Source organism: Pelobates fuscus, chromosome 6 (genome assembly GCF_036172605.1).
Source record: "Pelobates fuscus isolate aPelFus1 chromosome 6, aPelFus1.pri, whole genome shotgun sequence".
NCBI classification, from domain to species: Eukaryota; Metazoa; Chordata; class Amphibia; order Anura; family Pelobatidae; genus Pelobates; species Pelobates fuscus.
The window spans coordinates 23,981,793-23,999,350 of NC_086322.1; the positions used below are offsets into that span (position 1 = coordinate 23,981,793).

The window sequence follows — 17,558 nt, forward strand, 5'->3', positions numbered from 1 at the left end:
CCTCTTTAATCCCTCATAATCGTATTGTAGCAACTGTCCATGCTAAAGTCTCATCGGGATTAATAGAAGAGATCTCTACATTCCAAGATCGTACTACCTTGACTGTTCCACAAGGAAAACTATATGTGCCATTAACCTATCGGAATAGAGTACTATCCCTCATGCATGACTCCAAAATGGCAGGGCATCAAGGGATACATAAAACCACATCATTGCTGGCGGAACGGTTCTGGTGGCCTTCCTACAAGAAGGATGTGCGTGAGTTTGTCCTTGCTTGTAATATTTGTTCCACTACAAAATCGCCTAAGGGTCGTCCTATAGGACTCCTCATGCCCTTACCTATTCCAGAGACTCCATGGTCAAGTATTGCTATGGATTTCGTAGTAGACCTACCCCCTTCAAAAAACTACACTGTCGTATTAACGATAATTGACAGATTCTCCAAGATGTCTCATTTGGTTCCTCTTTATAAATTGCCTACATCATCTGAACTGGCGTATATATTTATAAGAGAAGTGGTCCGTTTACATGGGGTACCCCATGATATTGTCTCTGATAGAGGACCTCAATTTATTTCTCGTTTCTGGAAATCATTTTGTGGACAGTTAGGTATCAACCTTAACCTTTCCTCTTCTTATCATCCCCAATCTAATGGGGTTACAGAAAGGATGAACCAATGCCTGGAACAATACATCCGTTGTTTCACTTCGGTTCATCAAGATGACTGGGCGGACTTGTTACCATGGGCAGAATTTGCTCACAATCATCATGTCCAGGAGTCCACTTTACACAGCCCTTTTTTTATAAATTATGGGTTTAATCCTACAACTTTACCGAGTTCCATTCATTCTACCGGAGTGCCAAGTGTTGATGACACCGTTAGGAACATGAGGAAGACTTGGTTAGGGGTTAAACAAATATTGACTCAAAGGGCTAGTGTGTACAAAGCCAATGCTGATAGGCATCGTAAACCTGCTCCCACGTTCATGATCGGGGATAAAGTGTGGTTAAGTACCCGTAACATTAGACTTAAGGTCCCATCTATGAAATTCGCTCCCAGATTCATTGGTCCGTTTCAGGTTCTCAAACGTATCAACCCTGTTTGTTACAGTCTTCGTTTGCCCTCTAATATGAAAATACCGAATTCGTTCCATGTCTCACTTCTCAAACCATTAATTTGTAATCGGTTTACTCGTAATACCCCTCCTCCTCTTCCTGAAGTTGTGGAGAGACAAAACGAATATGAGGTGAGGTCTATTTTGGATTCTCGTTTTTCTAGGGGTAAACTTCAATACCTTTTAGACTGGAAGGGTTATGGTCCTGAGGATAGTTCATGGGTGGACGCTTCTGATGTGCACGCCCCCCGCCTGATTCGTTTATTTGAAAGGAGGCGTTCTAACCGCCCTGGGGGCGGTCCTTGAGGGGGGGGTACTGTCACGATACCTTACCTGTCATCCTCGGACCCACGCTGTACAACATCCTCCTTCACTGAGCGGCACGGCACCTCTGACGCCGGCCGCTCACTCAGAGCGGAATTTCTAAGTTCGGCGCATGCGCGCCACTGCCGTCGGCTGGAAGCCGACAAGATCATGACGCAACCACGCACCCGGACCTTTTGGGGGCGTGGTTTTAAAGCAAAACACACCACACTATAAAAGGGCTGTCTTGACAGCAGTAAGACGCCCTAGTGTGGTTCTTGCTGGTTCCCTTAGTGCTCTTTATGTTATCTTGATATTCTCTCCTGGTATTTGACTTTTGGCTACTCTATTTGACTATTCTACTCTCTGGTTCCCTGTACTTTGGCTTGTTAATCGTTATTCCGACTTCTGTTATCCCTTGACCTCTGGCTATCCATTTTGACTACTCTAACGTGAGCCCGGCCATTCTAAGGTCCGGTATACGTTCTATAGTTAGGTTGCACTCTGCGTGAAGGGGTCACTGTCGTGACAATGTTGACACAAGCTGTAGATGACATTCCTCACAACAAATCCCCCAAATCCACCTTTATCTTTCAAGTACACCTCATTTTTCTCAACACTAAATTTGATTTCTAATAAGGAGCCAAATCTTGTCTGATAGGTGATTAAGACGATGGTTTCTCAATATATGTCCTCGCCCATTGGCCTTTTTAATGACCTGAAACCCATGTCACCCACAGAATTGACGCCTTTAATTACCCAGTTGTCTGTGTGGGGGAGTTTTGTGAATGAGACACATTGCTTCACTGTACAAACTGTTGTCTTTACGTTGGGTCCATACCAAGCTTCCCTTGTCTGGCAGACTATGTTTTTATAAAAGTTATTTAATGTGAGACTTGGTTCACCGCTTTCCCTACTGTGAAAATAATTGGGGTTTCCTTTGAATTTCAATAATGCTGTGTTTTTAAAGCAATTTTGTTTTTTGTTTTTTTTAAATCTCTTTGGAAATATTACAATTAAATGCGTAGCCTCCTTTCGCCAGGGCAGAGAGTTAGTCAGCAGCCCAGACTGCCAGTAATCTGTGACGCATACTGAGGGCACCATGAAAGACGTATCTGTTTGTCAGGATTTGCAATAACACAGTTTAGCAGTCTGCTAGGCGAAGACAAGTCAGTGGGCTGTAATACCTTCCATAATATCACCTTATATTCATATAGATACCTGTAGCTGTCAGCCTTGTAAAAACAATTAATCCTAAACAGTGAGGGTCTTTATCATTACACTGGAACTTAGTACCACTAGAATGGGAGTAAAATCCCATGGCAAAGCATTGCTTTTTTGCCAAGTGGAAGTTAAGGTACATAGAGAAGCACACATCGAATTGGTTATTTTAGGTGGTTACGGCTCTAAGGAGGTTTAGATCTCTGAAATGGTTGGATTTAAGGACAAAGCACAAGTTATTGCACCTTTTTGCTTACAACTTTTTTTTATTTCTCTCTTTATTAAATTTTGCTACCTCTTACTTTGAATGGCCACTTTAAACTCCGTTATTTGAAGTGGTTATGGTGCTTGGAGTCTGCATATTGTCACTATGAAATGATGCACAGACCGATTTTAACTCCTTTGCTGCTGGTCGGATATTTCCATCATTGGGGGGACATTAGCACAGGACAAGAGGTCCAGCTGGCTAATGTCAATACAGATGGTCATTCATTGGCTGAAAGTGGTCAGTTGTGGCTGCAGAATTGGCATCCACAGAAGCTGGATGTTATAAGTTTAGTACAGAAGGTACCCGGGTAAGAGGGCAATCTATTGTTAAATGTCTCTAGTGGTTGTAATGGTTGTAACCCTTCAAACTGTATTAATAAAAAAATGGGCAATTTACGTAAAGAAAACATTTTTTTTTTTTTTTTAAAGGACAGACCAAGCCTTTTTTTTATATCATGAAAAATTAAGGATAAATTATAAAAGTACTATTTATTCAAATTTTTCCTATAATAATTGTAGCACATCTGACACAATAATCTGGGTACAATAATTGGTCCTAATTTGGGATAAGTCTTATGGATAGGATTTATTGTTTTCCAGTTAAAGGTCACATAAAACAAGGAGTGCATTACTGTTTCTTAATTGAAAGTTTCCAGCATTTGTTGTTCTGGGATTTTAAGCCTATTTGCAGTCATGTGATGCAAAATGACCACACAAATATTTCACTTTTCAAGTGTAGAAGTTTGACAGTTTGCTTTGCTGGTGTACGTCGTATTAGGAGCAAATTTAGCAACCCACGTGTTGAAAAGTAGCCAATCTAAGTTGTTCATGTGGGTTATTCTCTCTGCTTTCATGTGTCCACAGAGTACCACTAGAACATGTAGTATTTTGCTGCAGTTTTTGCATGCCCATTGATTTTCATCTTTAGGATTTATGGTTACAAATGGCTACACACTACATTACAATTGACTACATTTGTACTACATTCCCAGAGTATATTAGTGCCCCCCGAAACCATAGATTTCCAACAGTTGTAACACATACAATTAACCATGTTCAAAGAGTAGGGGAGTCAGGACGATCTACAAGATCTCGGAGGAGAACGTTCCATTAAAACACATTCATTTATTTTAAGTTTAAGGAACTTTCATGGAGCTAATGTGAGTCTTTTCTGCCAGGACCTGTTTTATTGTATTGAAGGATGTTGTTGAGCAAGGCAAAATAAATGATTGAAGTGAATGAACTCAAGTGAAATTTAGAGAATGAAAAAAACTGCATTTGCCAAAGTTGGATCCATAATGTGTTCATATTACTGAAAAGGTGATCGATGAATCTCTGTTTGTTTTTACAGATGTTACGAGTATCACCCCGAGGGATGACATAATCATTGATATTGATGACAAAGAACCCCTTATACCATCTCAGGTATTTTATGTTTCTAATCTTTTTATACTTTGTGTTCTAGTAGGAAGCTTGGGATGTCTTTTCTTTATACTCCCCAATGGTTTTTAATAGCTATAATATAAACCTTTTGTTGTTGTATTTTTACTATTATTTAAGCAAATATATATTGCTTCAGTTTTTCCCCTGGCATTGGCAGTGTCCATACCCAAGTATTAAATAGGATATTAAGGAACATTTAACCTAATCTGGAATTGTCAGCATGCAGCTGGCTGAAAAGGATGAGAGTATCAGTCCAGTTAGAATGCCACACATTTCCTGCACTGGAATGTTTCTGCAGCAATTATTGATTTAAGGAAAAACAAAAAAGATTATTTGTGATCGCTTCTGACAATCAGAAAGAAAAGATTAGCTGCTTTCTGGGAAATATTTGAATATAATTATAAACGTGTTGTTAAGGGAATCTTAAACGGCCAGTCATTTATTAATGTGCAATTTATTTAGTTCTCCAGTTTTACTGCCTTGCCCTGCTGGAAGAATCCAGAAACGATTGTCCCATAAATTGTTGCCAAGGAATTGGGACTAACTAGCAACTCCCATAATGGGCTGGCTTGTCTCGCAAATAGGTGGCTGCCTTGCTGGGCTCCCAGCTTTCAGATCCATACGGGGGGCATTATTGACGCATTCTCTGCATAGTCCTGGTACTTGCCGCACAGAGCGAGAGCATCTGCCAGGGGTAGTTCCCTGGTATTCCCAGATGGAGGATACCAGGGAACTAAGGAGGGATGGCAGGACAGGACCCACCAATTTGAGACCTGTGATATTAAGGGAAAATTAAATCTGTATTGTCTTCAACGGGCTTCATAGTGCAATACCCAGTCAAATACAGATAGCGTTCAAATCGTGGTTATAGGCCAGAAAACATTCAGAAGAGAATCAACTGATGTAAGTAAGGAGATAGCTGACAAATGAGCTAAAACTCCCCCAAAACACTGCCCGTACAGCATGGCTTATAGTATATGCTCAGCACTGCTACAGAAATGTATGTTCAAGTTCTCATGAACACCAAAAAAAAGTATTCTATTTGTAGGGATTTTGGGTGGTGCAGGCATTCATGCTAGACACATTATATTCATACCTTATTATTGACGCTTTTTTATTTTATAAAATACCAATATGTTTTTCCATACATTTGTACAGTTATTAGTAGCAAATTAAAAAAAAAAATAATTCCGACGGCTGTCCTTCCTTTCGTATAGATGTGGCAAGCGAGCGAATCCCTGAGGTTAGTTCCAAAATGAGTCTTTGTGTGTTCTCAATGTTCTGTAGACAGTTTAACTGCCCTAAAGCGGCTCCCTCGAGCGAAGGAGCTAATACTTTGTAAGTTGTGCTTTCCGAGGTTGATATTAAAAAACCTGTTCATATAATGATCCCTTTAACACTTTGCGCTACCCCGGTAGATTAACATAGAGAGCTGCAAATTCCATAGGTAGGCAGCCACTTGCCAGTGGTTACAGCCGTTCAATCTCTTGGTTTTTGTGGTCAGTATTTAATTTAATTTTACAAGCAGATGCCAGTGCATGCTGTTACAGTTGGGCTGCTGGAATTTCAGAACAGACCAGGCTGCCGTGAGTTCTCCTACATTCAGGCGTTCTGAAGGTCAGTCAGAGTCTATATACCTCGAATGTTGTAATGAAGTGATGCTTTTTATATAAGGTAAATAATTCATTTGTTTATCCTGCAGAGAGCAGATATCCTGCTCTGTTTTCATTTGGCCTTGACCGGCTACTCTAATGGGATTTTCATCCTATTTGTGGGAAAAACACTATTTATTCACATGTGCCTATTTGGTAGAGAGTAAGTAATGTAGGTTTGTTTGACTTTATAATAAAATACAAACCCTATTTACATGTGGCCCACAGAGGGCCTATCTAGGAGCTGTTACATAAAGTGCAGAGAGTTGTTAATGAGGCGCCAAGTCATCAGAGTTAGAATAAATGCTCTTAAATAAATGCCAGTAGATGCCGGGACTGGCCCAAGCAGTAATGGAATGTTGGATCCACTCAACAACAACAAGTGGAACTGTGGGTGATTTTAGGTTGCAAACTGGTTACACAGTTGCAATGGGAAATATAAGAACAATATACACTCACACACTGCCTGAGGAAACTGGTATAGGATCCATGGTATAGTTGTAGCTGTTTACTCAGCCAATTCCTTCCTGGTCTTAAACTTCCACAGCAACTTGCTCAATCAAAACCGATCTTCCATCTGCAGCGGTGTCTTAATCAAGGTTGTACATCATATGGAAGGTTCAGACTGTTGAACTTTATCAGAGCAGGATGTAGAAGGGCGCACATATGAAGTTCTCAAAGACAAAGATTTGTGCAGAGCAAGAGAGAGAGAGAGAGAGAGAGAGAAAGTGAGGAAACACAGGAAGATACTTCCTCTCCAGCACCACAGAGACTAGACAGATCAGACAAATGTTATCAGCAACAGTAAGTCCTTCAGCCAGACCAGACCATCACCAACACAAACTTGACTAATAATAACAAAATTAACTTAATTTTACCAGGTCCGAACCTCCCAAGTGACCTATGTGTCATTTGATTCAACCTGTTTTACCCATGAAGTCTCCAATACAAAATTTTTGTAAAGTGTTATGCAACATCTGTAGTATTTCTGATCAGGGGATCTGAGAACCTAATTCAGCCTTGAATAAAACACAGGAAATGGAGAAGGACTTCGCATAAAATCCAACAATATGTGATATTAATATAGGGAACCATACTCAAAGATAGTGCAAATAAACTAAATATTTTCAGATGAAGCCACCTGATTGATTGTGCAACATCTACTCATACCACCAATTTGAAAGACAGTGGCAATACAATCCTGGGACAACATGGTGAACACAGAGTTTACAGGGTCATTCCATGATCATTTTACCCCTATAACAACTGGTTATTGCTATTGAATATGACTGTCAGTGTTAGTTTTTATGGATCTAGTCCTCCATAAATTGATGCATAGATATGTTAAGTGCTTATTGCTTTTTCTTTTTCTTTATGGTATAAAAATGTTTCTGTGGTTCGCCATCTGCAACGTTAAGTACCAGGATTGGAAGATGATATAACCTAGCTTGATGACTGATCTGATGACATTTTCTGAATGTTTGCACTTTTGAGCCAGCGTGTGCTCCATAGTATGTTCAGGTTAAGTTCTACAGTTCCATCAGTTAATGATATATTAATTGAGAACTCCCAACCAGTGGGTTACTCATTGATTCTGTGTAGACAAAGGCGGGGGGTGATTTCAGGCTTGTTATTTTTTCGGATGAAATGATTTGAGCCTCAAAGTAATGGATTTGGGTTTCACGTTTTGTTTAAAGTGGCTGTCATTTCACCTTGGCAAGAAGAACTACAAAAACCGAGTCTGGAAGTATTGTCTTAACATCTGCTGGTCGAGTCGATTTCTACCATGAGAGAGATTTCCTGGACTTTCCTGCAGACTGCTATGATTTCAAAGAATACCATAACAGGGTGGTCAGGAACTGAGTAGTAACAGGAAAATGGGAGAGGTTCCCCCATAGCTATGGGAGGACAGGGTAGACACCTTACTTGTGGTTTCCAGTGGAACACGATATTTGTATTGACTCTTACCCAAGTACTTTATTTTTGGAAGAATCTTCCAAAATATCAGTTTGGTTCATTTTAAAATACATTTTGAAAGGGAATTCCAGCCACAAAGGTGCTTCAAGTATCCACAGTTGCCATCATTGCTCTTTCCATTGTAATTTTTGGTATCTGTTCAGAAAAAGTGTAAATAATCGTACCACAAGAAAGAAAACAGTGTCAGGCTATCCAACTTACGGAGAGTTTATTCTTCTAAAGCAGCCGTGAAACTTTGGAATAATCAAGATTAAAAAATTCTCACCATAAGAACAATTCAGTAGATAAATGTTCAAATGGAATGATCTAGTGATTAGAATTCTTTTGACGTTAATAAATTGAGTACAATTGTGTTGGGAAATAACATCTAATCCCCAAGGTACATGAGTTTGCTAGCGAAGCTAAATGTATTTAATATGGTTAAACCTTGATATTGTTATGGTTTTGAGATAAATGAAGAAGATAATCAGCAGTATGAAAGTCTAGTGTGGGAAGAACATGCAGAGGAGAAGGTGAGGTAAAGGTTTTGGAGGTGAGATAGCTAAGAGCATAAGGAAAAGTAGTGATGTCAAAGTTTGCAGATTCATTTTAAAAGAGGGTATTGAATTAAAAATGAATGCAGCACAAGAAAATATTAATTTCTAGTTCATAGCTCATAACAGTTCTCTGGTAGAATTCTTAGATTTGTTTTATTAACTAAAGTAGAGCAAGCATTTAATATATTTCACTTTCAAGGCTTAATCACAATATAGAGTAAATAATAAATACCGGTATGTACTTCATGTAAAATAACATCGTTGTAGCCAAAATGCTAACCCAATCATTACCGCCATCGTTTACCTTTATAGTGTAGTGGTAAAGAAGTAAAATATAGTATCTACCTCCCTTCAAGGGACATGTTTGCAAATGCGCAATGTATCGTATACACTCATTAGTGGATGCCATATCTGTCCACCTAGGGGTCCATGTTGGATCAGATGGAAACAATGTTCTAGGAAGTACTGTATAATAATTCAGTACCTCTGCACACTGTGTAAATTAAAGCTATACGTAGATGAACACGCACACATTTTGTCGTCTGTGTTGATGTGATAGTAATTATTTGTTGATTTTTTTTTTTTTAATAGTTGCTGCTTAACATTTTTTGTGAATTTTCAAGTCAACTAGTGATGTCATTATAATGTTTCCTAGAGGATAGTAAGAAGGTCAGGAACATGCCAGAATAACACGAGATTTTTATGACCAAATATAATTCACTGAAGACTGTCAATATGTCTCGGCACACTCTAGAAATAACAGAGAAATTATAAACAACCAGGGACACTCATTATTTATTGAAATAATCCACTATTAACTGTGCAAAATGATTAAACCTCGCTAGATCTGACATTGAACGACGCTTTAAATGGAAAGATGAGAAGCCCATGTTCTGATGGCAGTGGTCGCCAGCCCAGAATCTCTATGGTCCCTCACAATTAATGTTTAGAAATGATACAGTGTTACAGATTTTATAACCAAGTCGTCATTCCAAACCAGGCACAGTAGGACTTCTCCTGGAAAGAAACATTTACAAGGTGCCAGTGACAATGTTTATTTGTTTAAAGCATTCTCTGTTAATAATTATATTAAAAGAAATGTTTTATGGAACCATCTGATTTTGCATCACTCACCCTAGTAGGATATACAGAATAATTGTCTCATCTCTCCTATACTTTGTTGCCCCTGGACTAACCCAACACACACACATCTGCTGTAAAGGGGCCAAACAACCATGGATGCATATGGGCTGCTAAATCCATACGCTACAGTTTGGTCGCCCATGGACTCACCTCAGCATTGTTAACTATTAGAGAGTTAAAGTGGGGTTATTAACTAGCTCAGCTGAGGATAAAAATCTCAGACAGAAAACACACAGGCAACTGTATATAAAAGATTTCCACACCCTGGAATTGCCTGGACTAAGACTTTTATACAAAATCATTATCAAAGGATGGAGTTTCTATCCCTGTAGGCATTAATATTTAAAAATATATTGAACATGTTCCTTCCCTTTTTAAATCCTTGCAAAACGAAAAGAAAAGGAGTAATGAGCAAAAGTGATTTGCCTAGTTTCTTATTTGCTCAGTTATTTGCCTAGTTTGCTAATATTTAGTTTTTTTTTTTTTTTTACAAAAGCAACTTTTTGAAGAGCTGCTGCTGTACAGAGAGTGAAGGCCACACTCTCAGCCTTCTTCTATCAAAAGCACAAGGTGGCCATGGTCTCCAATTTAATTTAATCTAATACCCAAGGACAAATAATGTTAAAACTTATGAATACTAAAAAACAGCATGAATGACACAATCTAGAGGACAAAGTAAACCATACAAAGTAAAAGATATGGCTTTGCCGCTAGTTGGCTAGACTAGACTGGTATTGCATGAGTCTCCCAAGGCTAACCTTTGCAGATACCAATGGACCAAACTCTATAGTTACATTAGAAGCCCTTAAATTTGCTGTTAAATAAAAGGTATTGAGTTTATTAAAATTAGAATTTAGATCTTTTGTTGGAGCTTTGTACTTTCCAATTAGGGTTAAAATAGATGGATGACAAAATGAAATGATTAACCTGGTGATAAATTGGTGGAATATTTTGGAATTGGGTTTGGTTGACTCACAGCTCGGCACTGACAATAACCAAATGGCACAGAATACCTGAAACATACCCATTATATATTATATATTATTTCACATTGCTGACACATGGATGTTCTTAACATTTAAAAGAAAAAAAGGTCCTCTCATTTAGTGAGTCCAGTTATTACAGTTTAAAAAACAGCATACCTGGTACGTAGATTTTACAGAACAATTAATTGTATGAGTTTGATATTCATTTTACCAAATGTCTGTAGAAAAAGATTAAATGTTTTTGATAATTTGATTCACGTGGGGTCTATCACAGAGGTTTCTAAACATTGATACTAACAGATTGATGTATCAAGAAAATTCTTTACTCTATAAATAATTTGTGGGTTCCTTAAAGTAGCCCTTGTGACATTTCAAAATCTTAGATGTTAAAGTATTCAGATATCCATAGCCTAATTCATCTGGGTTATTAGATTAAATGTCTGCATGGTTTTGTTTCTCTTTAGAAAAGCGTCTCTCTTGTTTCGCCATTCACTGATGACTCAACAAAGGGCTGTGGACGCCAAAAATAAAAGCAATTCTTGAAACTATGTGTTTGAAATAGTTGCTTCTGTTTACCTCTTATCCCACCAGCGGTTTTACAGAGGCCACACAGCAGCTGCTTGGATTAGGGATCATATCCCCAGTTCTACTGCTCAAACGTTTGTGGAACAGGGAGATATTGAAACTTTTTGGCAGAAACTGCCGTAGATTCCTTAGTCAGGGCAATCAGATGATGATGGCACCAGTGTGGCGGGATTGCGTTACCCATAAAAGTTAAACTTACTGGCAGTGATATCAGTGGAGCATTGAAAAAAAAACAAAAAACTGTCTAACAGGTTTTCTTGGCCAATGCATGGGGTGACCACATACAATTATCACTTGTGAAAAGAAAGTACAGTAATTGTGGTCCTATTGGGCCGTAACTCAAGGAAAAACTATACATCTGTAAGCTCTAAAGGCAATAGTCTGCTGTTCCCATTTTGTTTGGTGAAGTGTAACTTTGTATTAGCTTGTCATGTCCACAACGTTAGCCTATGTGATGTAGCATAAACTGCTTGGTATGACATAAAAAGAATAGGCAAAGCAATAACACTGCAGCACTCAGTAGTTCAGGTGCAATGTGGGCTTATTCAGCCATCCAAAAAAAAAACAGGCAACGTTTCGACACGATGTGTGTCTTTATCAAGCCATCATGTTGAATCATCCCTGTTTTTTGAATAGCTGAATAAACCCACATTGCACCGGAACTACCGAGGGCTTTAGTCCTTTTGCTTTAGATATATGTTGGATCCCTTGGAGCATGGTACTCGAGTACTGTCAGAGGTACCAAAATTTGGAGTTTGAATAGTGCCTGTAACGGCTACCCCAATGGAGAGGGGATATCAGCCGTTGGAGACGTCCTTTTTCCGGGCAAGATGCTGTGCAGTAATGGACTATCCTTCTTTTTATCAGCTGGATCCAAGTAGAGAGAGAGAGAGAGGTAGAGCTCTTAAAAGAGCTAGTGATTAGCTGAGCAGGTTCCCTTTCAATAACGAGACAAAGCTACGTTTTGAAGGGTAAAGTAGAACGGAGGTTTAATGACAGGTACTCTCCTTTTATGTGGTACTCCCATGCTAGGGAGACACCCACAAACAATTAGACATTAACCAATCAGACAATGGTTACAACCCACAGATTCCCTCCCCTCTGCTTGGGAGATAATTGAGTTTCTTACTGTATCTACTCAATTATCTCCAAGCTAAAACTTATACTTTTTATGCATTTTTATAACTTTCTGATTTTTCATCACACAGGAATAAAACTTATATTTTACACAACTTGTGGAAAAACCTATTCAAAATTCGTACAAATCCATTCAGTGGTTCCAGAAATATTAAAAAGTCTCTTTGGACCGACTGCACGCCAGTTTGCATGCCCAAAACAGTTCCACAGATGGCTGTGCGGTCGGTCTATTTCTGCCCTGAAAAATAACAAAGTCCCACCCGAAGGCGGCGTTCGAATCGTCGAACGCACTTTGACTTCTGTCGAAGTGTTGAAGTGAAACCTGGGGTTGCGTTTCAGTGGTGTTCCATTGTCTAATGGAGGTCTATTTTACACCAGAATGACAAAGTCCCTTTCGAACGTGTGTTCGAATCTTCGAACGGGACTTAGCCTCCAGCCGCAGTGTCGAAGGGTAGGGGAAGGTACAGGTAAGCGGTGTTCGTTCAAATGTGTGGCCGATTTCCGTTCCAGGGATTTGACGGCACACACCGCTGACCGCGTTCGACTGGATTAAAATTGCCGCCGCCACGTGTTCGACTGTCTAATGGCGGCCACTTCGACTACACTTTGAAGTGCCATATCAAATGTACCAATCCTTTGTACAAAACAGTTAAAGGGCCAAACATAGTCTTTGTTCTTTAGGTACAGGCAATGTGGATGATGATAAAAACAAACAAAAGGTGGAGGTTCCCAGGCAACATGGTAGGAGGTTTTACAGTGCCCCACCTCCATACTCCATTTATAAAAAGTGTAGGGCTTTTCAAAACTTTGAAACACTAAATAATACAGTATTATATATAAAGTCCAATGATGGTGGTACAAAGCTAAAAGTTAAACAGTCACTGAGGAAACCGTTTTTAGGGACTTTGTTGAGGTTGGTGGAAGCCTCCCTGAAGAAACAACTGGCAGTGAATTAAGTCATCTCATATTGAAATGAGAACTTATAAACGTTGGAGCAGTCTGGTGTGGGGATTGCTTTAGGAACCACTGGGCTATAGTATATACTATATAGTCCCCATGGGATTTTTATCCAGTACACACTTTATTCGTGATTTGGTTTCCTGCCAAGGATGGCTCTAAACATCTAAATAATTTAAAGTTACCCTAATTACAAATAAGAGTATCTTCTAAATTTTGCGTCTCCCAATTGTACGAAGGTAAGTATTTTGTTTCAATTTCCCCAATTCTACATAATATTATTTTGCTCTCACCATCTCTCTCACTCTCATCCCTACATTCTTCTTTTTCCTTGTGTCTCTTTTCCTCTATCCTTTATCCTATTACAAGATCTCCTTGTTTTCTCATATTTTCTGCACCCTGTCTTCCATGTATCAACTCACAAATATACATGTTACAAACCACCCGTATTCAATACATGGCTTCCTTAGTTTTCTAAAACAAAGCCTTGTTTTATTACCAATTCCTCAGGAAAGTTCTTGGTATATTTTTTATTTATTCAGGACTTTCATAGTGGTGATTTTATAGTGTCCTCAAAACGTATTCAACTTTATTTAATTTTCCATAATGACCGGACGATGTTTTGACTCTTTAAAGGTCTTTATTTTGTCAAATCTAGGCCTATTTGTCGCTTCTGATTCTATAATATAGATAATAAATATAAGACACTCTCTGGGCAGATTGACAGTGTTTCCCTAACAAATAAAGTATTTGATTGAAAATCAAACCTTCATTTTAAGAGGTTATTAATAAATGTAAATAGACTGCACAAAAAAATTGTGAGTGGAGGCAAGGCTATCGCTGCATCGTCTGTTCACGTTTCAGTATATTTTCTCATTAAATCTAGTTTTGAAATATACACAGAAGAATTAATATGGACATTCTATTCATGTTTGTCTTTAAGCTGATCTGTAAGGCACGTTAGAATTCAATTGACTCATCAAAATAATTCCCTGCCAATATTATTATTATTATTATTATTATTATTATTATTGCCATTTATATAGCGCCAACAGATTCCGTAGCGCTTTACAATATTTTGAGAGGGGGGATGTAACAATAAATAAGACAATTCCAAGAAAACTTACAGGAATAATAGGTTGAAGAGGACCCTGCTCAAATGAGCTTACAGTCTATAGGAGGTGGGGTATTAGAAACATTAGGATAGGAAATATCAAGTAGGAGTGAAGCAAGAGACAGGTATGTAAGGGAGAGATTACTCTGGGAGGCCATACGCTTTCCTGAAGAGATGGGTTTTAAGGCCCTTCTTAAATGATTGAAGACTAGGGGAGAGTCTGATGGCAGTAGGCAAGTTATTCCATAGGAGAGGAGCCGCCCGTGAGAGGTCCTGCAAGCGTGAGTTGGCCGTACGGGTGCGAGCAGCGGTCAGGAGGTGGTCGCGGGCAGAGCGGAGGGTACGAGGAGGGGCATACCTCTGGATCAGTGAAGAGATATAAGAGGGGCTGGAATTGTTCAGTGCTTTAAATGTATGGGTTAGCACTTTGAATTGACTCCTATAGGATACAGGGAGCCAATGTAAGGACTGGCAGAGGGGCGAGGTGTGAGAGGACCGACTGGATAGGAAAATCAGTCTAGCTGCAGCATTCATTACAGACTGTAGCGGGGCAGTACGGCTTTTGGGGAGACCAATCAGGAGAGGGTTACAGTAATCCATGCGGGAAATTACTAGAGCATGGACAAGCTCCTTGGTAGCATCTTGCGTAAGAAAGGGGCGGATGCGGGCTATGTTTTTGAGTTGGAACCTACAGGACTTGGCAACAAACTGGATGTGAGACTCAAAGGTGAGACCAGAGTCAAGTATGACGCCAAGACAGCGCGCTTGTAGGGATGGACTTATGTGGATATCACTGACTTGAAGGGAGAGTGAGAGAGGAGGATCAGTATTAGGAGGAGGAAAGACAAGGAGTTCAGTTTTAGAGAGGTTAAGTTTGAGAAAGCGTGACGACATCCAGTCAGAGATGGAAGAGAGGCAAGCAGTGACACGTTGCAGGACGGCCGGGGAGAGGTCCGGTGAGGAGAGGTATATCTGAGTGTCATCAGCGTACAGGTGGTAGTTGAATCCAAAAGAGGCAATAAGTTTTCCAAGAGAGGCAGTATAAAGAGAAAATAGAAGGGGACCATGGACAGAGCCTTGGGAACTCCAACCGAGACAGGGCGAGGGGAGGAGGTATCCTTGGAAAAGGAGACACTAAATGAGCGTTGGGAGAGATAGGAGGAAAACCAAGAAAGGACAGAGTCACAGAGACCGAGTGATTGAAGAGTTTGAAGGAGGAGAGCATGATCAACTGTGTCAAAGGCAGCAGAGAGGTCAAGGAGAATTAATATGGAGTAGTGACCTTTGGATTTAGCGGAGATTAGGTCGTTAGTCACTTTGATAAGAGCGGTCTCAGTAGAGTGGAGAGGGCGGAAGCCAGACTGAAGAGGGTCAAGGAGAGAGTTGGAATTAAGGAAGTGAGACACACGGGTAAAGACAAGTCTTTCCAAAAGCTTTGATGAGTAAGGGAGCAGGGATATGGGACGATAGTTAGAGGGGGAGGACGGGTCAAGAGATGTTTTTTTCAGGATAGGTATTACAGTGGCATGTTTAAGGTCAGCAGGAACAGTGCCAGAAGAGAGAGAGCAGTTAAAGATGTGTGTTAGGATAGGCACAAGACAAGGGGAGAGAGATCTGATGAGGTGAGATGGGACAGGATCAAGTGGGCAAGTGGTGGGGCGAGAGGAATGGAGAAGTGCAGCCACCTCTTGTTCAGTAGCTGGGGAGAAAGTCTGGAGGGTAGGGAAAGCATGATTTATGTGTGGTTGAGAAAGAGAACGGCAAGGAGGGGAGAATTGTTTCAATCTTGTCAGTAAAGTAATATGCAAAGCTATCAGCTGTAAGGTTAGTTTGGGGGGTGGCCACAGCAGGGCGGAGAAGGGAATTAAAGGTGTCAAAGAGACGTCTGGGATTGTGGGAGCACGAACTAATGAGAGAGGAAAAGTAGGACTGTTTGGCGAGGGCAAGGGCTGCGCTGTACGAAAGCAACATGAATCTATAATGAAGATAGTCTGCCTGGGAGCGATTACTACGATTACTACGATTATCTTTTACATTAGAGAAACAATTCTTACACATTTTATTCAATGCGTCCCAATGCTTGCTTTCAGTGAACTGTATCAGTACCTGCTCTTCTCTTACCTTCAAAGCAATGCGTCCCCACTCATATTTCATATTACATTTGTATGTACGTAGTGGGCATTGGATAGCATTCCTTTCATCCCCCATAAAACCATAATTTACCCCTTCAAATAACGACAGACAACTTCTTGGAGAAAACAGGCCACGGCATTTATTAACACAACCAAATACTGTATAACTCCTTTTAACATATAACAAAATAATAATTATCATAAATTAACATAAACAATTTGCATATAGTCATACAGTAACCAAAGAAACCGTCCTTGCCAATCTAACTTCCCCAAGGCTCTCACCTCCCCCCCTCGGCATAATAAAAACATCTTCCTTTTCAGGGCTCCCCACCCACTCGGTGGGGCCCAACCATAATGCTCCCCACTGGTCGACTTACAACCCAGTGGGGACACGTCCAACCTGGTACCTCCTCCAGGTTCACCATAAGAGACAGGGGGAGGATGAGACCCGGCCATTATCCCCCCTTTTCATCTAATCTACCAAACCATCCCTTATTTGGCAAGGACACACCCCCGCCTCGCTGTGACAACCCCCCGGGCCCAAAGCAGCAAAGGGAGGGTGGGCGGGAAACTTGTTTCTGGCCCGGCTCCTAAGTGGCACTGAGATCAGTCTAATCTGTCACCACCCACTTCCTCACATCTCACACTCCCACATGTAGCATATAGCCAATCATGCTTTATCCATCCCACACTCATACATGTGCCCCTGTCCGCTAAGCTGCACACTCTCCCTGGGGCCTTAGCTCACTTGTTCCATTACAGAGGGAATGTATGTCATTAGGAACCCAAGCTGATACTATAAGGCCATCCAGTACCGAATTCACTGGTGGATCCCATCTGCATAATAGACAAAGCAACATACGTGTTCAGTACCTATTGCCGTGCTTTATTTTACGTATCATCGGTTGTCCTCCAGCATCTGTTTATGATATAATTGGCTATTGGCTTCCTATAAAATATAGAGCTCAATTTAAAATTCTGGTTCTT

The 17,558-nt window shown here is 40.2% G+C and overlaps 1 protein-coding gene across 9 annotated transcripts in view; it reads left to right on the top strand.

Annotated features, from left to right (window-relative positions):
• The window catches only part of DYSF (dysferlin), a 352,788-nt gene that overhangs the window by 263,663 nt on the left and 71,567 nt on the right, over positions 1 to 17,558 (top strand). For all 9 annotated transcript variants that reach the window (XM_063457567.1, XM_063457574.1, XM_063457569.1 and 6 more), the window contains one exon: positions 4,258 to 4,331. In XM_063457567.1, the coding sequence (XP_063313637.1) occupies positions 4,258 to 4,331 (74 nt within the window). The remainder of the gene's footprint in view (positions 1 to 4,257; positions 4,332 to 17,558) is intronic.